At 39.4% G+C, this 26,603-nt stretch overlaps 4 protein-coding genes across 11 annotated transcripts in view; all 4 read left to right on the top strand.

The window, feature by feature from the left end:
- The first annotated feature begins 181 nt into the window (after positions 1 to 181).
- LOC137191530 (uncharacterized) lies at positions 182 to 3,371 on the top strand. Of its 2 annotated transcripts, none has more exons than XM_067601690.1 (7): positions 182 to 296; positions 376 to 541; positions 654 to 752; positions 1,040 to 1,096; positions 1,859 to 1,957; positions 2,052 to 2,192; positions 2,281 to 3,371. In XM_067601690.1, the coding sequence occupies exons 2-7, from the start codon at positions 380 to 382 to the stop codon at positions 2,308 to 2,310; spliced, it is 588 nt and encodes a 195-aa protein (XP_067457791.1). In that variant the 5' UTR covers positions 182 to 296; positions 376 to 379; the 3' UTR covers positions 2,311 to 3,371. The 2 variants fall into 2 exon arrangements, with proteins under 2 accessions (XP_067457791.1, XP_067457793.1); XM_067601692.1 differs by having other exon boundaries at positions 2,064 to 2,192.
- Positions 3,372 to 4,531: 1,160 nt separating this feature from the next.
- ptdss1a (phosphatidylserine synthase 1a) lies at positions 4,532 to 17,741 on the top strand. Its single transcript, XM_067601696.1, has 13 exons — positions 4,532 to 5,066; positions 5,632 to 5,723; positions 6,143 to 6,187; positions 6,276 to 6,400; positions 7,301 to 7,459; positions 7,720 to 7,871; positions 8,665 to 8,806; positions 11,887 to 11,999; positions 12,173 to 12,238; positions 14,313 to 14,412; positions 14,664 to 14,732; positions 15,891 to 15,957; positions 16,151 to 17,741. Exons 1-13 carry the CDS (start codon positions 4,885 to 4,887, stop codon positions 16,243 to 16,245), a joined length of 1,407 nt encoding a protein of 468 aa, XP_067457797.1. The 5' UTR covers positions 4,532 to 4,884; the 3' UTR covers positions 16,246 to 17,741.
- Positions 17,742 to 17,893: 152 nt separating this feature from the next.
- Positions 17,894 to 20,393, top strand: LOC137191533 (E3 ubiquitin-protein ligase NHLRC1-like). The gene is made up of 2 exons (XM_067601697.1): positions 17,894 to 18,420; positions 18,805 to 20,393. Exon 2 carries the CDS (start codon positions 18,855 to 18,857, stop codon positions 20,097 to 20,099), a length of 1,245 nt encoding a protein of 414 aa, XP_067457798.1. The 5' UTR covers positions 17,894 to 18,420; positions 18,805 to 18,854; the 3' UTR covers positions 20,100 to 20,393.
- A 526-nt stretch (positions 20,394 to 20,919) lies between these two features.
- kif13a (kinesin family member 13A) overlaps positions 20,920 to 26,603 on the top strand; it is a 40,562-nt gene continuing 34,878 nt past the window's right edge. For 4 of the 7 annotated variants that reach the window (XM_067601698.1, XM_067601699.1, XM_067601700.1 and 1 more), the window contains exons 1-2: positions 20,920 to 21,462; positions 21,707 to 21,797. In XM_067601698.1, the coding sequence (XP_067457799.1) occupies positions 21,408 to 21,462; positions 21,707 to 21,797 (146 nt within the window). In that variant the 5' untranslated portion in view covers positions 20,920 to 21,407. The remainder of the gene's footprint in view (positions 21,463 to 21,706; positions 21,798 to 26,603) is intronic. The other 3 variants (XM_067601704.1, XM_067601705.1, XM_067601702.1) reach the window with 2 other exon arrangements.

Genomic DNA, 26,603 nt, shown 5'->3' on the forward strand with positions numbered 1-26,603 from the left:
GAACAAAAAAACACTTTTATTAACATCTATAAGCATTAATAAGTCAAAGAATTTGGTTTTATGTGTCTTTGCAACAATTTTTAAGTCTTGCTGAATTAGGCCGCATGCATACATTTTGTGGGTTTGTGTGTACTTGTGTGTAGGTGTGTGTGTGAGAGAGGGGAAGGGGGGGGGGGGGGGGTTAGCGACAGAGCAGAGAATTGGTGTGAGTGTGGTGTGTCAGGTCATTTCCTTGTCGAACCTATTTGACAAAGCACACAATTTGAAGTCCGAATCAAGAGAATAAAAAACAAAAGGTATGTCTCAAAAAGTCTCCACAACAGAGCGTCGGTGAGTTGAATGGCTTTAACATTATCTTTAATGTTTCTTGCCCAGGAGAATGAAGAACACATTTGCATGTGATGATTCAATGATCATCACCATACCACTTGGGAGTCTCAGAGACGCTCGAGATGGTCAACTGATGCCGGAGAAATTTCACTGTGTGTTCAAAGACTCCTACAAGGTTTTTGTTATAAGGGGAAAACCTAAGCCTTTTGGGGTAAGTTGAATTGTTCTCATGCAGGTAGAGCTATGACTAAAGGCTGATGCTTATATATTCTGGCTTCATTTTGGCTGCATTGTAATCCAGTATTCTTCTCTTTTTTTATAAGGCAGCCCAGGCCATCGCTGGTGTGTTTGTTATCACACTCGGTCTGATTTTTACCCAAACAGATGGCTTCATTAAGTACTACACTTTACCCAGCCTCCTGGTAAATACAGTTTCAAAGCTAAAAACTGAATTCACTCTTGAATTCTGGATGATTCTGTGAAAAACTCTTATGATTAATGAAAAACATAAGTACAAATCAATTGTTTTTATATTTCTATTGGTCTTTAATTTTATTGCATAATATCTTTTCTTCACCATGCTATGCTCTTGTACTTCCTTTTGCTTCTGTGAATTAATAAAGCTTATCTTAACTTACTTCCCTCAATATGTGTGCTAAGTATTATATTTCTGTGTAAAATCATTTATATGTTTTTATCAATATGTTAGTATGTGGTCTCTGGTTTCCTGACCTATGCTGCTGGACAATCTCCAAACATGCACGTGGTAAGTAAACTGAAAATTAACATTTTGTTTGCAACTGAAAAGTTCACAAAGTGGCAAAAGTTGAACAGACTCCTTCTCAAGGAAAAAAAGTTAATTATTTAACTACAATAGATGAGTATTATTCTGCGTACAGTAATTTAATGTTTCTAATCAGATTTTCTGTAGGATGTTTCTGACAGGATTTTTTTTCTAAATTTCTTTAAAACAACTCTTTCATTTCATTTAGATTAAGATTTACATATCCGAACCCATTTTTCTGTATCTTTTATCTTCCTCATGCAAAATATGGTGTTAATGGGTTTGCAAAATAAGTAAAACATAACGACACAGTCATATTATAGTATAGTATTTAAAGTTGATGTATTATTTGTTGTGAGCAGTAGAAGTACATATTAAAGAGCGATTAAAAGAACTTCCAGACATAAATCAAGTTTTAATTACATTTGCCATGAAATTAGGCTTTGAATTGTGTCTAAATGATTTCTCTTTGTAAACTTGCATTGATAAGCGAAGGATTGTAACCAACAAACATATTTTTAGGTTATTTTCAAACAGAAGACGAAGGAGATGTGTTAAAAAAACTGCACATCTGGATTTGCATGTGAATCCTTTTATTTGATCATTTAATCACAGTTTGTGTGAACTTGGTTTGTAATGTAGTAAAAGAAATTACAGAATGTTTTTGTAATTTTTAAGTAAAATGTTGGTTCCTTGTGACTTTTCAGTGACACCCGCATTATTACCGTTCTCTTCCCCTTCCAGACAAAACTGTCATTCTCTCTGAACATCATCAGCTTCTTCTGGTCAATTGCAGCTGTTTTTCTCTGCGCGCTCTGGTTCAACCAACCACAGGATGCCAAGGTAAAGTAAAATATCATTTACAGTTGACTGAGTGATTGAGTGCAGCTCTCTGAAACAGAAAATAAATGTGTATTCACTTCCACCATTCTCTCAGCTTCCTTCACAGGTTCATGACGCTCCTCATGGAGGAGTCAAGGGGCTGATTATGACTCTTCTGCTTGTTGAAAAGATAATAGCCTTATTCTTGATCTACTGGCTGAGTAAAGCTATTTGCAGACAACATTTCAACACTTTGGTATGCAACTTCCTTTATACTGCAGCTACATATATCACAAGAGGAATAAAGTATTTTGTGACTAATGGTGGCCGTTCTTCTTCTGCAGCCCATTATTCTGCTGAAACAAGGAGACTGAATATACTGAACTGATGGAGGTCAACAAACGAAAGACCAAACAACGATATTTGTGGTACTTTTGACTTCCTGAATGTATCTAAGTGTATAACAGTCTGTCAGTGTCACATATTCCTCAACATACTGCACAACAAAGAATGAACGTGAAAGTTATTTTTTTTGTTTCAGAAAAAGTGGAAAAAAACAACAGATTGCATGTGAATATAGTGCACCACTTCTTAGATGTAAATTACCTATTATTTTTGTTTTTGTACAGCTCATCTACCTACTTATATTGTGTTGTTTCATAATTTTACAACAGTATGTCGTATCAAATCAGAAATAGAAGCGTTGCTGCCGCTGCACTTCACATACGCTTTGTTTTCTAAAGTGCTGTATCGTCTCAACTCCTGGATGTTTAGATCATACTTGAAAACTTTTTGTATCTTTCTCAACCAGGACAACATCATTCAAAGTGTAATTTTTAAGGTTGTAAAGGATGATGTCGGTAAATGTCGATGCAGGTGAGGGTTCGTGCTGCTTACAGAGCTGTATTTTGTAACTGTAGCCAACGATATGTTGACTCTGAATTTCATGAATCTTTTTGGATTGATTATTACTTGTTGTGATATCCAGCTGCTTAACAGATATCAAACTATCATGAGTCCTTTGTGACCCGAGGATTCATTTTGAGAGAAAAAATAAATCTTGATGTGTCATTATTTTACTAATCTCGGAATCATTGCAAACATTTTTATTTGTCTTAAAATTTCAATTAAATTCAAATTTCATTAAATCTCTCTTTGACTACTGCAGTGAGCGACTTCTTGTCTGCGTGAATTTTCTGATTTCCATTGTGATTTCGCTGTCTAAACTTGAACTTAACTGAACTGTACTCACGCTGACAGTCATATACATTCTTATTGTAAGACTTAATCCATTTTAAATGTTTATCAATGAGGCCTTTTGCTTTTCTATACTTATGTTTATATTTTGTATAATTGGTTGTTTTACTCTCTTGTTCGTTCATCACTTTGGAACTTTGTTTTGGACGTATAAATAAAGATCAATACTTTGTCTGTTTATGATTGTCTTCTTATGGACCTACAACACATTTTTCTACTGTGGATAATGCCAGATAACAGATAATTAATAGCAATGAAACGTGTTTGTAGCAAATATAATTATTTAGGTGGAAAAAATAATCCGAGCATACAAAAGAAAAAAATCACCTTTTGCATTTGTGTTACTACCAAAAAATAAATCATTGTCAAGCTAATTTAAAGCTTAAATCCAAACACATGCGTAATTTACTGAACCCTTACATACTGTTTATATTCTGATCCTTAACAATATCCCGTCATAATTAGTCTAATAACACACCATAATAGTCTCAATACCAAACCTCGTAACCACAAATCTATTTTTCATTCATTAATACCTTATCAGTCATTAATAAATGTGTGATTTATCCTTAATTAAACTTTCAGGGAGCAGAGAGAGTATATTCTTCAGGTTTTACACTAATTGTTTATGGAGAAAAACATTCATAATCTCACTATATTATGGTCTTATGTTATCTGAAACAGGAGAACATAACATCCATCATGATTTCAATGAAATTTATTGAATGTGAAGAATGTAACTAAATTTTTGAATGTACAAAAATGTGTATCAGCTGCACAAAAACCTTTTTAAAAGTTGAAATATTTCCATTTTTGTATATTCTGGGTCACTTTGGGGAATGTCATACAATTTGAGACTAAAACAATAGTGTTCAGGGTGTTTTTACTGCTCTCTCTTCTTCTGATCTCTCTGCTCTTGTTCCCCAACTACTAGAAATAAAATAAACAATACATCTTGATAAAATTGGTGTCTAGGGCCCCCTGCTGTGAATTGTTGATGTGTTTTTGCTTTTAGTGTCATGTGAAGCCATGAGCAGCCACAAGAGGGAGATAAACACACACAAGATGACAAGTAAATTTACCTTTCTGTGAAGGATGGATTCTTGGAAACATTCATTTGACTTTCAAATGACTGTTGTATAAATGTTGTAGTTCCCAAAGCTCACACATTTACTGTCATTTTAATATTAGGTCACAGCTGTAGATAGTTCAGATAATTAATTAGGTGGATTCAGAAGTCAGGCTGTGTTTATTTGTCATGGTTTTAAAATCCTTGCATGGAGGTCACGCTATAAACAATCATAGCAGCACATGATGAAGGATCCATGTGAAGGAAGGGGAGAGAGAGAGCACATGGACTCTTCCGCCTTGGGAAACCAATCAAAATCAATAGTGAACAACTTCTCTTTAAACTGTCTTCTTCCCCTCTTGTTTAGCACTCTCCCTCTCTCTCTGCTCGGGTGTCACCTTTCAATCGTGTACGCCTGCTCGCCCGCTATGTAACTCACACATTTATCACAACTATTTCCGTTGCGTTTTAGGAGTTTGTGTTGGCTGCTGTGGGGGTGGAGGAGCACTTTCCCCCGGCTGCCGCCTGCTGCCTGCCGCCTGCTCCTGCTGCTCCTCCTGCTCCTCCTGCTCCTGCTGCTGTTGCTGCTGCTGCTGCGGCTCTCCTCGGCTGCGTCCCGGCTATGGCGTCCGTGTATAGCGGGTCCCATACCTTGAGTAAGGATGATGTGAATTACAGGATGCATTTCCGAATGATAAACGAGCAGCAGGTTGAAGATATCACCATAGAGTTTTTCTACAGGCCACACACGATAACGCTGCTGACATGCACGGTGCTCAGCTTGATGTATTTCGCGTTCACAAGGTAAGTCGGACATCGCTAACGTTAGCTCGGAGGAGTTAGCTTAGCTAGCAGTGATGCTCTTGACAGCGTCAGGTACAACAGGGGAGGTTAGCTAGCTTGTAGCTACTCTTCAATGGATTTGATAGCTGACAGTAATTTAACGCCCGCATGAAGGCAATGTGATAACTTCCTCGGTGATGACTACCTGCTCTTTACTGTCATTAAACATTAACTAAAGCTAATAAAAGGAAGTGTTGTGTTATGTAACGGTTGTCCAGTGATGAACAACTGTTTGGTCCTGTGTTGACATTAGCTACAACAGTGTAACTAGCATGGAAAACGGTCATAACGATCAAATTAAAGTGCGTATCTCCTTTTAAAAGCCCCTACACATCTAATATAATGTAATGTTTATCAGTTGCTGTGTGAAACTTGAACATATGTGAGCTTCATTCACATCAATACAGCTGTGGAGGGGGTAGAAAGGACTGAATGGTTATAAATGTGGATGTTTGGGACAAACCACAACATCACTGATGATATTAACTGTTGGTTGCAAAAAAATTTCTGTTCGCTGTGTCTGCAGAGATGATGGAAATCCTGACAGCAATCTCTGGGTGGGGCTCATCCTGGTCATCTCCTTCTTCCTTGTCATCAGTGTTTTGGCATTTCCCAATGGTGAGCAAAAATGCACACTGAAGCAATTCTTTTGTTTAATCAAGAGTATTTGTACTGCTTTTAAGAACTGTGAGTCTGAGGGTGGTTATGTTTTAGCACAGTAAGTAATGCTCAACATTAGACCTTCAGGACAAGAACGATCCTCAATAAGTACCACAATATCAGAATATCAAGCTAAATGTATCTAACTATGTGAATGAAGAAGCTAATTTGGATTGTGGGGTCAATAATCCCATCCAGCATGGCGTCATCTGTCATTTTTGGACACTATTGTTAGGACCGGCGATCTCACCAGAAGCATGTCAACCCCTCTCAAAAGCAATAAATCACATTTGCCAGCAGGCATGAAAAAGGGGAAGTGCCACTCTGGCACTTGTTGTAGTCTGTATAATTCACATACTATTGTAATGTCATTTTAGGTCCATTCACCAGACCACATCCAGCAATATGGCGAATAGTTTTTGGTGAGTATTGGAAAAGGGTGGCGGGGGAGGGGCCGACTGTTTATGTTTGGATCTTCCCTTCTTAATGTCCTGTCCTCTTGCTGTTAAGGTCTGAGTGTCCTCTACTTCCTCTTCCTGGTCTTCATCATCTTCCTGAACTGGCAGCAGGTAAAGCAGCTAATGTATTGGTTGGACTCGAATCTGCGCTACGCCAAGAGAGAGGCAGACATAATGGTGAGTGATGTAGGCTTACACCAAAATATATATATATATGTTCAGATTGATGTAAGCCGGGCTCAGAATAAAGGAATTTTTGGCCGTTGTATTCCCGATTCACCCTGCCCGACAATCAGTGGAGAAATCTGGTCTAGGACCTTGGTTGGTACTGATGTTTGGCCCAGATTTTCTGGTAATGTGAGGGGTTTACAGATCCAATCTTAAACCTCCAGAACTGCTCGCAGACTCATCAGGGCTGCCCTCATCATTTCAAAGATGTTTGATAATTAAAATCTGGATGATTACATCACTACTTTCCAAGCGGGACCACAATAGCCAATGAGAGAGACAAGTCTCAGCAGCAGACGGTGTTGCAAAGCAAACATTCTAGCCCTTGAGGCTAACGTTAACAAGCATACTACTGTTGACAGATATTAAAACTGACAGTTAAAATCTCACCTCCAGTTCTCCCTTTAGAACAGGCAACTTGTGCTGACTGTGTCTCCTCAACCATTTTTTCATCCAGCCTCATTTAGACTTCCACTTCTGTTTTTTTTTCTCACTGCAAAGCATTTCTAAAGCAAGTTGTTGCACCATGTCACTCTCCATTTTATTTACACCTGCTTTCCCATGAGATCACTTAGATGGTGCAACGCTCCCTCTGGCACGATAAACTTTATAATATCCTGTAGTGTGTGATGTGCCATTATTTTCAAATCTTGTAGCGTATGCATGTTTGAGATAGAGAGAAGAACATCTGTGAAGTTTCTCCTTATGTGCATGATGCAACCTGATTTCAAAATTGATGAGGATTTTAAAACTCCTGTAGTCTGAGCCCAGCTTTACATGCACCAGTTGTGTTCACTATCAGGGGATTATCAATCATTGTAATGAGGGCATCTGTGCTGCTCTATGCAGGATTATGCTGTGAACTGCCATGTCATCACCTGGGAGAGAATCCTGAGCCATTTCGACATTTTCGCATTCAGCCATTTTTGGGGCTGGGGTATGAAAGCCCTGCTCATTCGAAGCTACGGCCTCTGCTGGACCATCAGTATTACCTGGGAGCTGACAGAGGTACAGCAGTACACACCAGACAGCAGATAACAGCATCCAGTGACCTGTCACTTTCCGTCTGTCTGCCTGCCTGCATATCCCTCTGTCTCTTTCTCTTTATAATGGATATGGGTTTCTTCCATCCTCAAGAATATAAGATGATATATTAACTGTATTGACATATTAACTGTATTAACACATTAACTAGACTAGGCTGAAAAGTTCACAGTTTTCCAGGTATGGGTCAATTCTCAAAGCCTCTTTGTATCCTCCTCCCACAGCTATTCTTCATGCATCTGCTGCCTAACTTTGCTGAGTGCTGGTGGGACCAGGTGATCCTGGACATTCTGCTGTGTAATGGAGGGGGCATCTGGCTTGGCATGACTGTCTGCCGCTTTTTGGAGATGAGGACTTACCACTGGGCCAGTATTAAGTATGACCTTGTACTTTGGAAATTACAGATGATGGTGTTCACATTTTATCCGGTTTTGTGTTGATCTTTAGGCTGTGTGAACATTACCAACAGAGACATACCTAGCTTTTTCAAGTTATTTAGTGTGTGAAAATGGAAGTAGGGTTTACATTGTGGATCAGCCCTGATTTAGTTATATTACACCTAGTATGTAGACAGTAATGTATTGTCAGCCCATATAAGTTGCCTTAATTTAAATCCACTCATAAAAACTAGTTTTTGAGGATGATATCACATCTTCAAGATTTTTTTTGTATAGCTCTTTATTTAAGTAATGAGAATTTGGGCCTTTGGTAGAAGTGAGAACTTTATACTTTATTATGTTATTTCAACCTTTTTATTATTTGTGGCTATATTCATCTTTGTTAGTGTTTTTTAACATTTCGTCGATAACTTCCATGTCCTTCCATCCATGTTATAAGTGTCTAACTTGTTTGTAATATTTAAGGAAATCACAAGATGTAGTTTCAGTCCAAATAAGTAAGACAGCATTCAGTTGACTAAGCAATATCTAATATATTTAATTTGTTTTACTGTTTTGTTGCATCAACTTAATAAATTGTACTCAAGGGATTTCCAATAGAGGCATAGATTGTTTTGAAATCTAATCTACATGCTCATCAGTGGGGAGTGGACTTGAATGATTAATGTGATAGCATTACTTTCATCTGACTTTGCCCACTGCACTAACATAATACTTATTGTAAATCTATCTGCAAGTCTTTGTAATCCTTCTCCTGTGCTTCCCATCCAGGGACATCCACACCACCACAGGGAAGATCAAAAGAGCTGCGTTACAGTTCACCCCAGCTAGTTGGACATATGTACGCTGGCTTGACCCCAAGTCTTCCCTTCAGCGAGTGACGGGCGTCTATCTGTTCATGATCATCTGGCAGGTGGGTCGGTGAGAAATCCTCTCTCGCCATCTCATGGTGACTAAGCACTTACTAGTCGGGGATCATCTGGTGTGTTGTGCGTGCTTAGTCCAGGCTAATCTAATTGCCTCCTCTGTTGTTGAAATCTAAAACCTAGTCTCATGTGGATCCATATAATGAACTAGTGTCCTGCTGTCTACACATTAACAGCTAATCCCATAAGAGTGAAAGACAGGCTGGATTGCTTGGGAGCAATTAATGGTAATGAGAAAACCATGGATGGAGAACTTGAGTAAGCGCCATTGCTCTGTGATGGAGAGTCAACTATGGCTGCCAAAGTTTTAGCCTTTGGCTGCCATGGCGATGAAATCTGCCATTTCCCTCATTTTTGTGTGGTGATGAAACAAAATTACCATCCTCTCGCCCTCACTCAGGCAGTTCCCAACTCTCTTGAGGCTTTAATAGTAATTACTAGTCTTTGAGAATTAGTTGAAGAGACGGGGGACGGCTCCGCTCTGCTCAGTGTGGTGACAGTTGAGCTGCTTTCCACCGGGTTCAACCACGCAGGCTCCAGGCCAAATGAATGAATAACACTGCAGCAGGCCTCCCTCTCATTATCTTTCAGTGCAGATGAGAGGGACTTGAACAAAGTGTCCCTCAAAATGCACTGTTATTATTGCTGCCAGTGTGTTAATCCAAGTGCGACTTGCTTTGTAAAGGGAGTCTATTTGTCAGTGTCCTAATTTCCATTATTTTCAATAAGAGTTAAAGCTTTGTGAAAGGGGACATAACATGCTTTTTGTGATTATTTTTTTATACTGTTATAATGTCAGATGTCTCATGTTAAACATGGTCAAAATTCCCAAACTTGAAATGAACATATGTAAAAATGCTACCTTGAAGTCAATAGCCCAGGCTTCAGCATACTCCTATTGAATCTACTACTCTATACTGAATGCTCCGTTGGCAATGTTGTCTCTACTTCCTAATCAAACTGATGTTACATTGTTTGCGCACGCCCACAAACGGCCGTCCGTTCTGTAGCCTTTGCTGCTAAAGTTGCTCCATGGGTTGTTGGCATTGTCCACTCACATATTTATCTCTTACTTATGCCTGGTGGAGATCATGTGTCTGTGTGCGTGTGTGTATCTGTCCGCAGCTAATCTCGCATACAACTGGACCTATTAGCCTAATATTTTTTGTGCACATTTATGACTGTATGTACAAGGACCTCGCTTGATTGCAGTGACTCAAAATTGTTGAAAAACCTATTTTATAACGTGTTTTATACTGCCACTGACTGCTGACTTCTCACCCCTGCTAACCGGCCAGTAGGGGCTACAATCGGCTCGGCTAAAAACAAGTGACATGTTTAAATTGAGAAGTTTTGACTTATCATCCCATTTATTGTTACCTTATTAAGTTTATACAGTAAGGCGAACCCAGGGCCTTAAAGAGACAGGAGCTAAAACAGCCTGTTTCAGACAGAGGCTGAACTGAAGGGCTGCATAAAGAGCCAGAATAAGATAAATAAAGAGGTGTTTGAACTGTAAATCGTGCAAAGATATTCCAGCAAAGCCCCAGAATATAAAAATAGACCTGGAAATGTGCATGTTATGTCCCCTTTAAATAATGAATATACATTGCCAATGAAAATGTTTTGAACATCCTTCAAGCAATTCACACATTATAAACACCCTAAAATTAAAAAAATATATATTGTATTGTTATTCTATTGGAAATTATCTACATATAGAGAAAGGCTCAAACTCTTATTACTTAAAACGGGAAGTTGCAGCAGACAACATATTGTATATTTCTTTTACAAATGTTAGCATTGCCTACATGTTTTAACTATGGGCTGAACTGGTTGCCCTTTCCAGTGCATCTGCCTGTAATAAAGCACTAATTCAGTGAGTCTCATTTCCAGCAAACCTTACTTACAGGAAACAGTTTGAATTGTTGAACACAGATGTAACTAATAACATTAATAATGGCTGCTTTCCTTTTAGGTAGGCCAGTTCCAGGACCCAGCTTTTGTGCACACAGTCTCACTGACGTGGCTTGCCGGCACATGTTAATTGAACAGAGCTGTCATTAAATGCTATTTGTTGCACCTGTTCTTTTCCTGCCACGACACTAACATGTCTTGGCGGCCCCTAAAAACAAATATTGGTGCATAGTGGAACACTCTAAGCAGTCTGCAGTCATCATGGGAGACAAAAGTCAGCTCATGATAGAAAAAAGTACCAAAATATCATAGCAGTATGAGAAATGAAAGATTGTTTTGCTGAGAAATTGGCAGAAAAGTTGTTTGGCCCTAATTAGATTAGGGCTTATCAACATCAAGGTAAATTCCACTAACATAAAGTCACAAACATTTTTCCATTCACATATTATTGTACTATTCCTCACACATATTTCCACTGTTATGTTATTTCAATGATCTTATTGTGTGAGAATTAAACGGATAAAATGAAGGCTGTTCACATTAGACTGTGAGTTGACTGTATTTTGCTTTAATCTACAAACACCCTTTACTGTTCCCCCTTAAAATAATATTTAATCCTCATGGAAAATACAGTACCAAGCACCAATTGAGAGTAGTACAGTGTTCATAAGTAGTAGGACTGTGACACATTATTCATTGTTTTGGCTCAGTACTCCAGCACATTGAATTTGTATAGAAACAATTATGAAATTAAAGTGTTGACTAATAGCTTTGAGGGTGTTTTAGCATGTTCCCACTTTTAGTGGGTGAACAGTGTTGAAATTGTAGTGATTTTTAAACACAGTCTCCCAGGTTTAGGATGATGCAGCAGGACAATGTTCATAAATGTACAGTTAAAATGATCAAGGTTTCGAGGGCCAAACAGTGGAACTTTCTTGATTGGCCAAGTCAGTCACCTGATTTCAATCCAACTGAGAATGTGTTACACTGCTGGACCAGACTAAAAGCAAACAAGGTGCTTATGGGTTTATATAAGGATTTACAATCAAATCTGAAGTATGTATGTTAATTTACTTTCAAGTATAAGTGTTATATAGCTTACAACACTTGAAAATCTTTGTCTTCTGTCTGTCTCGCTCTTTGTTTACAGCTAACAGAGTTGAACACTTTCTTCCTCAAACACATTTTCATCTTTCCCGCAAGCCACGCTCTTAGCTGGTGTCGGATCCTGTTCATTGGTATCATCACAGCTCCAACAGTGAGGTAAAAACACTATTTTACCAACAGGAAAATGATTCTTAGAAACTTCCAATGCCAGATGTTAATTTCTTTCTATGTTCATTGTTACATGCTTACATCCAGGTCCTTGTTTTGACATTTTGACAAACAGATCAGAACTGCAAGTGAAATGTGCATTATGTTTGTTTTTGCTTTAGGCAGTATTATGCGTACTTAACAGACACGCAGTGCAAGAGAGTCGGGACCCAGTGCTGGGTGTTTGGGTAAGTGAAGCCTAAATTGTCGCCCTGATTAATGTGGATTGTTGGCTGGATTGGCCATGGACCAGCCCTATAACCGTGGTTGTCCATGAGTGAGTGATGAAGTTATACCATTGGTCGGCCGGCCCAGTGTTGGGAGTTTCCTCATTGGCCGTTGCGCTTTCAAAATGAATCGGCGTGAGATGATGGAAGTGGAGGACAGCAGCATGACACAGAGCGACTGTGTTTCCTGCTTTGAGCTCTGATGCTCTCAGCTTTGGTGTTAAATACAGTGAAGTCGGCTAAACTTCTACTTAAACAGACGCATACCAGCGTCTCTACTGTCTCCTCCTCTACCGTCTGGTGTGATTTACTCTCCGGCTGACAGTGCTGTCAGCAGCTGGCAGGAGAGACGCTCCGCAGTGCATTCGGATTTTATAACTGAACTAATACCAGAACACAAGCAGTTTTTTTAGGGCCTGAGCTCAAACTCCAAACTCAATTATTCGTCTCATCAAGACCTACAAATCATACACTGACACCCCTGACCTAAATCCAACAGGAAGTCCGCAATATGCCCATCAAAGTACGACTTTGCGCCAATTTTGGACCCCCAAGAAACGCTATCTCCTCCTAGGGTGTTAATGGTATCGGCTTCAAACTTGAATACATGACTTATGACACTGTGCTGAACAAAAGTTGTTAAAAACTCGAATAATAACTCGAATGGTTTAGATATTGTAAGCCCTGAAAGTTGTAGTGCCACATCGCACCTTACAATGTAAACCAATGGGGAGGCAATCTCTAGGCATGGACTTTGTGCCAAACAAATGGTTCTGATTTCTAAACTATAAGTTTGAATAGAGCTCATTGAGTGAGGGTGACAGTTTACTGATAAAGTGCTGCAGAAAAATAAAATCAAAACTAAAATTTGTAGCTCTGTACTGCAGTTTTTCCTTTATTAGGGCCCAAGCACCTAGCGGTTTGCCCGTTCAACGCTGCTTGCAGCTTTAATTTTCTCTGATGTTTTCACAGCATTAAAACATGAGTCTCGCAGGTAAAACATGCGACTCATATGGGCTGTTTTATCAGTTTAGTGTGAGGCGGCTACTCTGCAGGTGCGCTTGATTTGACTGTAAATGCGGTAAGTGGGTGGAGATAAGCTTCCCGAATTTGCACCCAAAATGCTGTCAAAATTTTGATTTACATTTTCCACCACAGCCTCCATGATCATCGACTGAGAAAGAGGCAGAAAAAAGGAGCATAGAAGCATGAGGGAGAGTGCACAGTTAAAACACCCCAAATAACAACCACTCTGATAAAAGACTCAATACAGAGTGAAAAACAAGAGACATCTGAAGAGTGAAACAGATGAAAGAGTAGGCAGAGTTAAGAGATGGAATAATTATAATTAGAATTAAAATAAGTTCTCTTTCAAATCAAATATCCCAAGATATGAGTGGAAAGTATTGTTCTTGCATTTATTACCTTTTTGGGGGGGGTTGACTCAATCCTAGCTTAACCATATCATGTGATATGCTACTTCATTACACTTTACCAGCAAATATTACTGAGACCACTACAGAAAATTGCAGATGAACATTTAATATCCAGGAATTCACATTATAGACACAACGACTGTATCAAATTGGCCACAATTTCACACATTAACCATACACAGTCCAGCTATATACTAGGGTTTGACCTAGTCTTGTCTAAAAGTAAATTGCACTACACCACATATTTATTTACAGACTGTTGGATACCTGTGGTGTGCATATCAGTCAGCGAGGGCAGCAAGGGCAGATAAAGGATGATGATAAAATACGACAAATGCCTAACATGTGGTGTAATAGTGATATTTGTCCCTGTCTCACTCCAGGCCCAACATGTCAGGCAGTTTACCTACACCAGGAATGTTATTATCCACAAACCTTATAAATCTCACTAAGTAAATGTTCAGGTCAATGAGCATAGGGGAAAAGACACATATGGGCATACTTGTTTTGAGTTTGTTTTTCTTTTTCTTACTTAAATTTAGAATGTATCGCAGGTGGGTCAGAGGTTTCACTTGTTTGTTTTTTCTCCCCATTCACAGAGCAATAGCCTTTCTGGAGGCCTTGGCATGTATTAAGTTTGGACAGGACTTGTTCTCAAAAACACAGATCCTTTATGTGATCCTCTGGTTGGTGTGTTTGGTAAGTTTTATTACTATTCTGTGTCAAAATGAATTACTATGGTCCTCTGCACTTAGTAAAAGGCTAAATCATGCATTCAAATATGCCTTAACATTGCCGCCATAACACCATAGACATACATTTTCACACTTAGCTTTCTATTTTAACATCAAACACATTTTAACTCTAAAAAATGTTCTATGCTTTAAGTTATTGATTATGGATTATCCATGAATCATTTAACTGTTTCTGTTGCATTGGTCTATTTTTAGGCTTTCATCACATTCCTGTGCTTATATGGAATGGTTTGGTATGCCGAAAATTATGGTCCAAGAGAAAAGGTATGTTTTGTCTTGGTAAAGTCTGTCTCATTGTTCATAATAAAATGCAACTCGCTTTGAACTCAGATTAACTTCCTTTAACCTTGTTAGGGAGGCTTTATTTCCTGGAAACTCTGTTCGCTGCAGGCATTTGTCAGTATATGTTTGTACAAACCTTCAGGCAGTGTTGGTTTACACACCCGCTCAAGTGTTAGAACAGAAGCCCATTTCGGACCACTTAGGTAAATGTGATAATAAGTTTCAAGTTTATTTTATTTATATAGCACTTTAAAAGCACACAGGTTTTGCACCAAAGTGCTTCACAAAGACAGGAATATGTATACACATACAAGCATAAAGACATATGTGCATAACAGATAATTGTGAAAAATAGAACAAGAGTAAAATAGAAACATTTTTAAACACAAATTAAAACCCAAGAAATCAGATAGAAATAAAAACAGATCAAACACAATTACAAGCCAGAGAATAAAAGTGAGTCTTCAGGTGCATCTTAAAAGCATCTGCTATATGTAAAAGTCTCAACAGCAGTCTTATTGGCTCAGACCTAGTTATATTTCCTTAACACTTGTTAAAAAGAAACCTTCATACAACAGCAAATAAGACTCAGACCTGCACTCATTTTTTATATTTTCAATTTTCTTTCTGGCCAACTCCAAGATTTGTATAATGAATATCAGGTAAAACACTTTCCATACAGCAATATAAGCAAATGAAAAATTCATGTGAGTCCTAATTTATCGTCACTGCACTGTTGGACAATAGAAAGTAAGCAGCAGAAATTCCCTTTCTAATAAGTTATGAGATTGGTGAGAAAACGTATGTAGGTCATTAATCAAGGCTTCAATGACCAAATATTTTTTTAAAAACACATCACTGTTGCAACCTGTTAGACGATATCATTATTTTTCAAGTCAGTGCCACTGCTCCTACATTATGTGAGCATAGCAGCTCTTATGTCTGAAGGAGAAAAATCCATTACTGCAACAGATAATATAGGTGAATCCAGCGATGTCATGTGCTCCATGTCTGAAAAGGGCTGAAGAATCAGGTGACCCTCAGTGAATATTAACTTTGTTTTCCCTTCTAGCTGCTATATGTTCTCTTTCCAGTTAATAGTCTGTGTGTCATGTGCCTGAACGTCTTCTCCTCTCACAGAGCCTTTCAGAATGTGAGGACAGTAATTACACAGACTCTGCTGACCAAGTGTCAGAGGGATTTAAAGGTACAGTGACTTTGCTGTAATTCAACAACCTCATAAAAATGTCTCATAAAAGTATTCATTAGCCTTCAGCTGTTATACTGTAAAGGGCTGACCTCTAGTGTTTGAAATGGTGTCTTACTCATATTGTAAATGTGCAGTTCAGGTCCATTTTCTTTATGATCTCATTTGGAGGTGTTTTATCCTCATGTTTCAGGAGAGACAGAGGTGGACGGTGACAGCCCTACAACCAGACGGAGAGGAAAGGGCTCTGGAAAGACCCAATCCATCAATGGCCTAGACAGCCAGTAGGAAATGGAGCCAGAGGCTGGTGAGCGACTCCTGAACTCACTCAGAGGAGCCGGGTGTGAAGGATCACAGGTTGGGAAAAAAAGGGGGTTAAAGAAATGACAGTTCCCTGGTGTAATTGTGAAGTCTAGAAAGCCCCCCACCTACAGTAGAGGGAGTGGAGACAGGAGAAGTGGATGAACAGGTCCATGCAGTGTTATTAGCAGGGCACAGAAGGCTTGGACTATAGAGATGCACACTAAAATGTGTGGTGTAGTCATAAAAGCTCCTAAACCACTGATCGCAGGTTTGTGTGTGTGTGTGAAAGCGAGAGAGAGGAAGAGTGGTATTTTGCGTGCGTGTGTGTAAGAAAAGAAATGGCAATAAAGAACTGCCAACTCTAGATTTGACTGCATGATCATTGTAGCTGATAAACTATAATTTACAAACATTTATCCTATGATACACTATATCATTGATGGTTAATGTGCATTTGACTGGTTTATACCAGCCTTAACTCTATTACGTTGGTTCAAGACATTTCAATATAGAAAGCCATTATGTAGAATTTATCACATTACTTTGAGCCTCTACGTTTATAGCACAGAATGCTTTTTTAATTAAGTATCTGTCATCTATTGTCTGTTTACATCAAAGATAGACATTCACGCTGTTTCGTGAATGTTAGCAGGATATCAATGCAAGGCGGCTTTAGCTTGGTAGGGTAATTGACTGAGGTTTGTGTTTGACCTGGAACAAAGCGAAGCACACCATTAAAGCACTTTTCAGAATGTTTTTTTGGAAATACTGTACATTTGTAATGTTTTGAGTATTTTGTGAATCATTGTGACCTTGAGTGATTTTACTCTCCCTGTCCATCTGTGGCTGCTATCTTTTTTTTTTTTTTTTTTTTTAAACTGTACTGATAATGGAGGGCAATTATTCAGATTCCTGCATGTGTTGTAAGGCTCTACCTGTCTGTGTGCAGGTGGCTTTGTTTTACCGTCTTACCTTCTTGTTATTGCATATATTGCATCTGCATGACTGTGTCAAAATCAAGTGTTTTAGTAAGAAAATGTAGTCTAAGGATCGTTGTATTACACCACACACCAGGGCGATAGTATTGTTATTTTTGTCTTTCACTGTCATTGTAACATTTTAATTCACCCTTGTGCCTGTATGCATGTTCTTTTTTTTATTACTAACTTCTCTGTTTGTATTAAGACAAAATTTGAGCTTTTGTGTGTAATTCTTCTGCTCTGGAGTGCTTTATTAAAGGTTTATTTTCATTTGCTCTGTCAGTATCATCTCAGTACAGATATATCCCTTATAATCCTTGACAATCCAGACGTTGACCTCTGTGGAATGGACCAGGCTCCCATGATAGACACTATAAATGGTACATTGTCTCTGGATTTAAATGTCATTTGCCAAAACAATTCTGCTGAACATTTCTTGTGCTGTTCTTTTTCACTGTGAAATAATGAAACATATTAAAATGTTTTACATTTCCTCTTAAACTCTTTGTGATGTTATCATTGAAATGAACTGCTACTGCTTTCATTTACAACACAGGTGTACCAGCATTTTCACTTCAATGTTACTAGGTCTTGAGGTTGGAGATTGGTGTTACAGATTTCCCTGAATACTGATCCCTTCTTCTATTCACACATGAGCCTATGCAGGAAATGTTCCTGAACTTTTCAGGGATAGACTGCACATGTGAAAGGGGCTTTAGAGTGGCAGCAACACCAAAACATCCCACTTTCAGCAATAAACAAATATGTCTTTATTATTCATTAAATAAATCCCTGTTATACTGTTACTTTATGTAAGTAGGAGGCTATTCGTGTACTTAAAAATAGGAAATCATGAATGACCTTGCCTGACCCCTGAAGAGTTCCCCTCTGCAGCAAAGAAGCGCCGGATTGGCTGACTCGAGCACTGCCCGTCTCAGATCAGATTTCACTCAGTCTGCACACCGTGAAACTCCCAGACTGAAATAGCTGCCTTGTGCCGACCTATAACAAGAATGTATCTGAAGGAACAGTTGATGTTCCCTCGGAGAAGAACAGCAATACATGTCATATAGTCTTAAACATTAAGAGTATTAGCAGGGGTGTATGTAGGAATTCTGAGACTGCTGAAAGAAAAAAAACCATTGAGTTATCAACACCTTTCACCCCACTTGTGACGGCAGTGAGTATTTGGGCACCCTGTAATACCTCCTGGAGACCCCCAGGCTTTGAATATCTTTCTCTTTTAGTGCTTTATATGCATATGAAATAAGGAATTAAGCTTTTTTTCTGCTGCTGCCTTCTACTGTTTCTGCCTTCTACTGCAGAAATCTGCATCGTTCAAAATCTAACAGTTACCACTTCTAACCTCTCCAGCTTGTGTGTAACTTAATTTCCCAAAGAGGGCAGCAGAGAGCCTCAGTGTCATGCAAAATGTCACGTGATCTTCTGGGCCTACAGCACAGGACAGCAGTGTGTTGACAAAAATGTTACAGTGCTCTCTCTCTTTTCACCATTCCTTGACCTATCTTTCTTTCTTTTTTTTGGTTTCCTGAACCTCCCGTAGTCGGCATTTAGGTGACTGAACAGGTTTTGAGAACATACGATATTTCAGTCATGTCCAAAAGCCTTGGCTCCCCAAGTCGTGGCAGCCTGAGTCTTGAGGGGATTGTGAGAGAGATCCAGATCAACTTGCTGGAGTGTAAAGTCTGCTTCGAGAAGTTCAACACTCAGCAGAGGGATCGCAGACCACAGAACCTTTCCTGTGGCCATGTACTCTGTCTGGAATGCATCACGGCTCTGACCCACCCTCTCCTGAGGAAGCTGGAGTGCCCGTTCTGTCGACAGCTGTGCAGTGTTGACAGCACCTCCCACTGTCAGGTTCTTAGTGACCTGCAGGAGCTGCTATTGTTGCGGAGTCCCACATTGTCTCCTCCTCCTCACAGGCCAAAAGGAGGCCTTGGTTTGGCCACAGGTTTGGGATCAACAGCTCTGCACCTCTCCACAGCTTTTGGCGGATGGGGGACTCTTATCAACCCTACTGGAATAGCTGTTTTGGGGTCTTCTGGGACAATAGTGGTGGTGCATGATGCTGAGAAGAGGGTGGCAGTGTTCAGCCCACAGGGTAAGAAGCTACACAGTTTTGGGCGAAGAGGACAAGGCAATGGGGATATCTGTTACCCAGTGGATGTGGCGGTGATTCCTTGTGGTTACGTGGTGGTGACTGATGCCGGGGACAGAGCTGTGAAGGTTTTCACCTCCAGGGGGAACCATGTGTTGACGGTCAAGGATTGCTTCCAGCTGCCCTGGGGTGTGGACACAAACAGCAGCGGGCACATCCTGGTCTCTGATGTCCAAGCTGGCACACTGTCCCTAATAAAAGTGGACTACACTCATGGTGCCACTCAGCAGCACCAAACAGCCGTTTCAGACCTTCAGCATCCCAAAGCGGTGGCCTGCTGCCGGGGGACCGGGAACACAGCGGTGACGGAGCATCTAATCGATGACACAGATCCACCAGGGAAACACCAACCCACGAGGCTGAGAGTGTTTACCAAAGACTTCCACATCCTTTATCAGACAGACAGTTTCAGTTTGACCCTGAAGTCCACAGTGTGGCTCAACATGTCAGGAGTGGCGTTTGACAGAGATGGAGATCTGCTGGTGATTGACTCTAATCAGGGGATGATTTGGAGTTTGGGGAAGCTCCAGAACGAGCCAGTCTTAACTCCTCTTGTGGGAGACCCCCTTATCCGCCCAGGTGGGCTTGTGTCACTGAACAATATGCTCGTCATTCTGGACAGTGGAGACCACACAGTGAAGATTTATACTACTAAATCTAAAAGTGGACCCAAGAAATAACTAATGTAAGAACAGGGCTACAGTAGTGTACCTTATTATGAACTGATGAAGTAACATTTTAAATTGTACAAGCTACCTGGAAATAAAACTATTTATAAATTCAAAATAATTACATACATTGAAGATGATAAATGTAAATGTAATAAATTGTTACTGAATGCTTTGTTGTGCACATAATAAAATCAAAGTATAAGTAAAGATGTTTGTCTTTTTAAGAGTTTTTGTCATGCAATCATGTTGTCAAACTAATGATTTTCTTAAATTGTCATCCCAGCTTTACTGAAAAACGTTTTTTTTTTTTAAAATAAAAAAATAAAAATAAAAAAACATTTACTATACATACTATACTATACAGTGGTTTCCAATCTGGGGGTCAGGGCCTCCCATGGGGTCCAAAGAATAATCTGAGAGGTATTTTATATTTTATACAAAGTATTTTTAAAAACCTGCCCTGCAGCTAGAGTATATAATACAAGTGTTTATTGTTGTTTTGTAATATTATTATTACCCTTAAAATTATTTTTGGCTGATGATTTTTTTTTCAAATTCAGTCTCAGTACAACTGATTAACATATATATAAATAATATAATAACATGATAAATGTAAGATTAAAAAAGAAAAATGGAAATGACAAATTTCACTTTTTTTAAGTGAAGAAAAAATATTCTATTTTTGCTCTACAACTTGTTATAACTTGTGTAGTTATTTTTTTTAAATTTTATTTACCATTATTAATCTCAAACTGTTTTTTGTGTATGATTATTCTATAGATAAAACAACTCAATAAGTGTGTATGTGTGTATATGTGTGTCTGACAGGGAAAAATAGCTGATATTTGACTGCATTGACACATTTAACCTTTTCCAATCTTACCTCTAAACCGTCTCCAAATTCTGTTTATAATAAATCAACTTATCAAACCGCCTCACAGTTCCTCTCCTCTGGCTTCTCCCTCCGCCACCAATGAGCGGCGTGGTGCGTAAATCCTTTCCCCCTCTTTGGCACAGCCGTCTCCAGTCTGCCAGAGGATAGCAGTCGTGCTCCCAGTGGAAGATGGCGGTGGGGATGCTGTCTGGGGCTGGAGCAGAATGCTGGATTTGCACAAGAAGCGAACCCGGATGGATATAAAGGAAAAAAATGAACACATTCCTATCTCTTCTCCTCGAGGTCTGGACTCTTTTGGGTTCGTTTAAGTAGAGTCTGCTGCCTTTTTTTGTCGGGCAGAAATCCGGGCTTCTCGTCTAGGGGGGACTGTACATTGATAGCTCGGCGCATTAGACAGGGTGGGAGTGAAAAAGTGGACGAAAATGTCGGATACAAAGGTAAAAGTTGCAGTGAGAGTTCGGCCCATGAACCGCAGGGGTGAGTGTGACAACGATGATTTCTCTTTCCTTTAACTCGCATTTCTATCTCCTCGGATTCATGCTACATTATCACCAACTTTTTTTTTTTTTTTTTATTTCATCGCCATTGCTGCTTTCAGCCTGAATTATGAGCCTCAAGTTAAGACTTGAGTAAAGTTTTAACGCAGTCATAGCAAGGATTTTACCATTTTACACCCACGCAAAGTGCTTTACTTTCCCCAACAAACTTATTCTCTCTGCAGAAATTGAACTGAATACAAAATGTGTCGTGGATATGGAGGACAACCAGACAGTTCTACACCCACCACCCTCAAATGCAAAAGGAGAGAACAGGTAAACAAAGCTGAAACACTGCCAAATGTTAGTGTTTGCAAATAGATCTTGTCAGTATACACCCATACACCCATAGCAAGCAAAATAGTGCAGTGATCTTATTGTATCTGAGACATCTCTCCCCCTGTCTGTGGTTAGTTTGAGTGCTGCTGGAGAGTTAAAAAAAAAAAAAAAAAAAGTCTTTGCAGTGCACTCATCATGGGAGCTCTGGATGTTTTGGAAATGTCTGTTAAGGTTGTTGAGCTCAGGGAAAGAGCAGAAAAATGTAATAACTTTGTCCCACCCAGGCTGTAATACAGTAACAATAACATTCAGCTCTAATGTCTGAAAACACAGTAGAAAGCCCGCACGTATCTTACTTTTACCCTCAATTCAAACCAATTTCGTTACATAAATGCTAGTCGATAAATGCAGTGGTGTAACGGGAACACTGCACTGCTGCTGCTGAGGACACGTCTGTCACCCACCTGCTTGCAACATGATATTATGTTATGTAATTCGTGTGAACTTTCCAAAACTAATCACCTCAGCATAATAATAATAACACCCTCATAGTTTGCATATCTAACGTCGAAACTCAACAGAAAGGGAGAGGCGGTTGAGCGTGTTTGACACATGAAGACCCAACAGATTAATGTCATGGTATCACTATAAATCTCCTGAGTCAGAACTAAATTAAGTTATGTTGTGTTCAAAGTGGTGTTAGACCACACCGTTGGCTTTTTTTTTTTAATGGATAAAAAGTGCAGAAAAGTAGACGGGGCACTGCGACAAAAGGAGAGCTAAGCATCCTCTAATGTTTCACACTCTGCTGACAATACTGAAGATCAGCAAAAAAAGCTGCAGTTTCTGCTGCCTCCTGATGTGACATGCATTCACATTGTATTGAGGAGTCAACATGCAGGCTAATAATGGTTGTGAAGTCATTGAAATGTCATTCCTGTAAGCAATGCTCTATAGACGTTACAGTATATTGCACACAAGACTATTTTCTACAATTTTGCGCTCGGTTTGCTGCTGTTGGTGTCACACATGATTAGACAGCTGACCCGATTATCCACAGGCGCAAATAAATCTAAAAGGATGCTTATTTAGAAAAAAAAAACCCTTTGATTTATCACTTAAATAATGTCTACAAGTCAGATACATGCCACGGTCAAAGCGTTTATCATGGCCCACATCCAGTCTTGTTAAAGTGTAACACTTTCTTTGCTGTTCCATGTAGCCAACAGTCAGCGTTATAAATGGTAATGAGCTTGCTCCCCCAGCAGCTCGGGTCCACACATTAACCTGTATTTAAGGCAATTATCAGAACAGAAATTGCCACACAATGGCTGCGTTCCAGACAATTAAACTCAAAGCTAACATATGTGGGACAGGATACATAACAGAACAAAACGTTGTTGTGGGTGAGAGGTCAGAGGGGCAACAATAACGCCACAGAGATGCAGAATGATCACATCTGCAATATTTTATCAGCTAAGTGATTAGCAGTTGGATCTGACGCTCGATCTTTCCGCTGCTACTAGTTGCCATCTTGTTGAGACACAAACAAATTTCGCTTTTTCAGCCAGTGGAAGTTTCCATATCTGATTTAGATGTTGTATCAGCCTCACAGAGATTCCTTTCATTGGCTCAGACATTGATATAAAATGTTTTCAACTGCTGCTGCATTTACTTTCGCTCTAACTGGGTTTATCCAAGGTCATCCTTACTCTCACAAACCTATTTTCATGATTTGAACAATTTGCAGTTCTTAAGCTAATATTTTCTGTACAGTGGTCATGACCTTGGAGCATTTGGTTGTATTATGTCACTTTTCTATTCTATAGTGTAGCCCAGGGACATAATTACTTGTTAGCATTTCAGTGCTAGTGCTGTTGGTGTTTTGGGTCTCTGTGTTTAGGCTGCCAGGGTTTTCTTAAACCATATAATTTGCCTCTCTGCTGCTTGTGGAGCCGCAGAAGGGGATACCCTATTCGCTAAGACTTTGCCTTGTTTTGAAGACACCTGCTCCTGTGTGTTGGAAATGTGTCAGATTTGGTGGGTATTAGTCTGCCAAATATGGCTGCAGGGGCCGAGATCATGGGAACTTTTTCTCTCTCGTGGGAATGCTCAGCCAGTAATAGATATTTTTATGTAGACAGACACGTCTGAAGGAGATGGGCTCTTGCTTAAAATCGCAGGCTTTAGATTTTGAAATACAGGATTTGACTTTTTTTTTTTTTTTTTTTGGATTGGACTCAAGTAAATTTGCTCAATACCTAAAAATACTGCACTTGTTGGGTGAACTTTGCAGCACCAGATGTTGCATTGTTTCCATTTATATTCCATTTAGGACTATTAATTAGACACTGAAAACTATCCAGATTGTTTCTGTATCTTAAGCAGAGACCACACAGCATCAACAAAACATCTAAGTCACGTAAAGAATTTGAAGAAGTATAAGAGATTTGCTTTGATGGCTGAGCCTCATTCTTTGCACTTCAATGCATTATAGCAACACTCGTGATCTCCACCTCCCTCTCCGATTTCCTTGAGAAATAATCTCAGTGGTGGGCGAATGAAACACGGGTTGTGACTTCAGGGCGACAGGTTAAGTTTCCTTAATGTTCATAATCATATTTCTCCGTCTCGTCTTTCATCCACCCGTTAAACTGGCACGAATGGCATATTTGAAATGGGAATCTGGGAAAGAAGTTTTGCTTTCACGCGCCAGTCTGCTCTCCTTTGGGGTTTAGACACAATGAAGGTGGGGGTGGAGAGGCAGAGAAATACCTGAGGCTGCTGTCTACACAGGGGATGAGTGGTGGAGCATCATGACAGGAAAATACCCTTCGTCTAACACAATGGGGCCATATTACATCTGTCATGCCCCAGCATGTCCCTCCATGTACAACAATTGAATACAGGGCCATCAAGTCTCGGAAAATCTTTTCTGTATATTTTTGTCTAAATACACAAGCTTGTTGAAAAAGCCAAAAGCTAACCACAACTGACTTTTTAGAGAGGACAACTGTAGTCTGTCTTATGTTAGAGAAAGGTGCTGTCTTTTGTCTTTCGCTGTAGCTAACTAAAAACATGTAGCCTTAAAAAAAACTTATTTAACTAAGGATGTGTCTTTGTAGGGGTAAAATAAGATTTTTTTTTTCTCATCCCCTATGCTGCTGCACCTCTGCAGTCCAGCATTTCAAGATGATCAGTGGAAAACAGCATGTCTCTATCTGATAATGTCTGCAACTAAACTTGTAATTTCTACTCTGATCTCTTTTTTATCAGTAATGGTTACAACAGCTCAGTTGGGTTTATCACCACTTAGCTCTGTTATCTAGCTTACTTGGTTATCTGAACGCTGTGAACAGGAACTTCAATTAAAAAGTCATCCACCAGGAGGGTGCTACTTGTACTGTGCTTCAGTATCTTTGAATTATCTTAAACAAATATATATTTATAAAATATGTTCAGAGGTAGCTGAGTGGCTAGGTCCTTTCGCACAAGTTAAAAGGCAAAGAAAGTTACTTAAAAAGTTATTAAGCGCTGCTGTTTAAAGAAATAGTTTGATATTTTGGAAACTTTAAACGCATATTCACTTTCTGGCAGAGAAGATATATGAGAAGATTGATAGCACTCTTGTGTGTACGTTAAAAATGAAGCTACCGCTAGCAGCTGTTTAGCATAGCTTAGCCTGAGACATTCAGAAAGGAGACAGCACACTTAGAGTCATTTCCTGTATCGTATAACCAAATAATGCAATTTAAATAAAGATTAAACTCACCAAGGTTGATTATGTTGTGAATTTGCACCTTGTCTTAAATAACTAACCTCCACCACAGGCTTTGGTTGTAGTCTGGGTGCTGGCAGGTTGAGTTTACGAGGCTGAAAATGCAAGGCTAGCTGGGTTGTGTCTAGATGGGACCGGGGGTGGGGGTGTGGGGGCCACGTCCAGGAGACAGGAAGTATATACCATTTCATACTGTTGGCGCAGCCTGTAATGTGTCATCTTTTGTCATAGAGCATCTTTGGCTTAACCCAAAGACAAGAAACCGAGGGACATAGCTAGCTTTGCTCTGTTCAAATGTAACAAAATTCACCTACTACAACCTCTAAAGGTCACTACATCTATTTTGTTTAACAAAACCCGATGTGTAACAACAAAAATTTGCCATTTTACTGTTTCTTGGCTGGGAGAGATAAAATGAGCTTTAGAGGTGCTGGTAGGCTAATTTTGTTACCTCTGTTTCTTGTCTTTGTGCTATTCTATGCTAAGCTAACCAGCTTCTGGCTGTAGATTCATATACATTTTTAATACATTATAGATAAAATATAATAATGTCATGACATTATTATGTTTTACAGACATGAGAGCTGCATCATAGTTGTCATGTAACTCTGCCAGAAAGTAAATAAGCATATTTCCCAAAATGTTGAGCAATCAGCCACACATTTCTCTGTTCTCTGTGTAGTGTCTGCAGGTTAGGCTAACCCATTGTTGCTAACTTTGAAGCTAACCCCCTTCACTTTTCCAGCAGTTGGGGAAACAACAGATGAGACTTTTCTTGGTCTTGACAAGCTGCAGCATTTATTAACTGACACACTGTAGCCTGTACTGTAAATTTACTGCCAGACTGACAACTTACTGCTAACCTTTTCCCCTGCTCCGCTCGCATTCACCGCCACTTTTCTTGTTTTCATCCACGCACTCACCGCAGTTACACACACATATAGCGTACTGCTGTATTCCTTAAAAAGAGCTACGCTATCAAGAGTTTCCTAAGCAACGACACAGAGGTTAACTCATGTTTTGAA

The sequence above is a fragment of the Thunnus thynnus genome, chromosome 10 (assembly GCF_963924715.1).
Source record: "Thunnus thynnus chromosome 10, fThuThy2.1, whole genome shotgun sequence".
Taxonomy (NCBI): Eukaryota; Metazoa; Chordata; class Actinopteri; order Scombriformes; family Scombridae; genus Thunnus; species Thunnus thynnus.

What these genes read in the sequence shown, in the direction of transcription:
- LOC137191530 (XM_067601690.1), top strand. Translation starts at nt 380, where the DNA reads ATGAAGAACACATTTGCATGTGATGATTCAATGATCATCACCATACCA. An exon ending in AATCTCCAAACATGCACGTG is followed by an intron (nt 1,097 to 1,858) that starts GTAAGTAAACTG and finishes TTCCCCTTCCAG; the next exon opens with ACAAAACTGTCATTCTCTCT. An exon ending in ACCAACCACAGGATGCCAAG is followed by an intron (nt 1,958 to 2,051) that starts GTAAAGTAAAAT and finishes CCATTCTCTCAG; the next exon opens with CTTCCTTCACAGGTTCATGA.
- ptdss1a (XM_067601696.1), top strand. Translation starts at nt 4,885, where the DNA reads ATGGCGTCCGTGTATAGCGGGTCCCATACCTTGAGTAAGGATGATGTG. An exon ending in ATGTATTTCGCGTTCACAAG is followed by an intron (nt 5,067 to 5,631) that starts GTAAGTCGGACA and finishes CTGTGTCTGCAG; the next exon opens with AGATGATGGAAATCCTGACA. An exon ending in AGAGAGAGGCAGACATAATG is followed by an intron (nt 6,401 to 7,300) that starts GTGAGTGATGTA and finishes TGCTCTATGCAG; the next exon opens with GATTATGCTGTGAACTGCCA.
- LOC137191533 (XM_067601697.1), top strand. Translation starts at nt 18,855, where the DNA reads ATGTCCAAAAGCCTTGGCTCCCCAAGTCGTGGCAGCCTGAGTCTTGAG.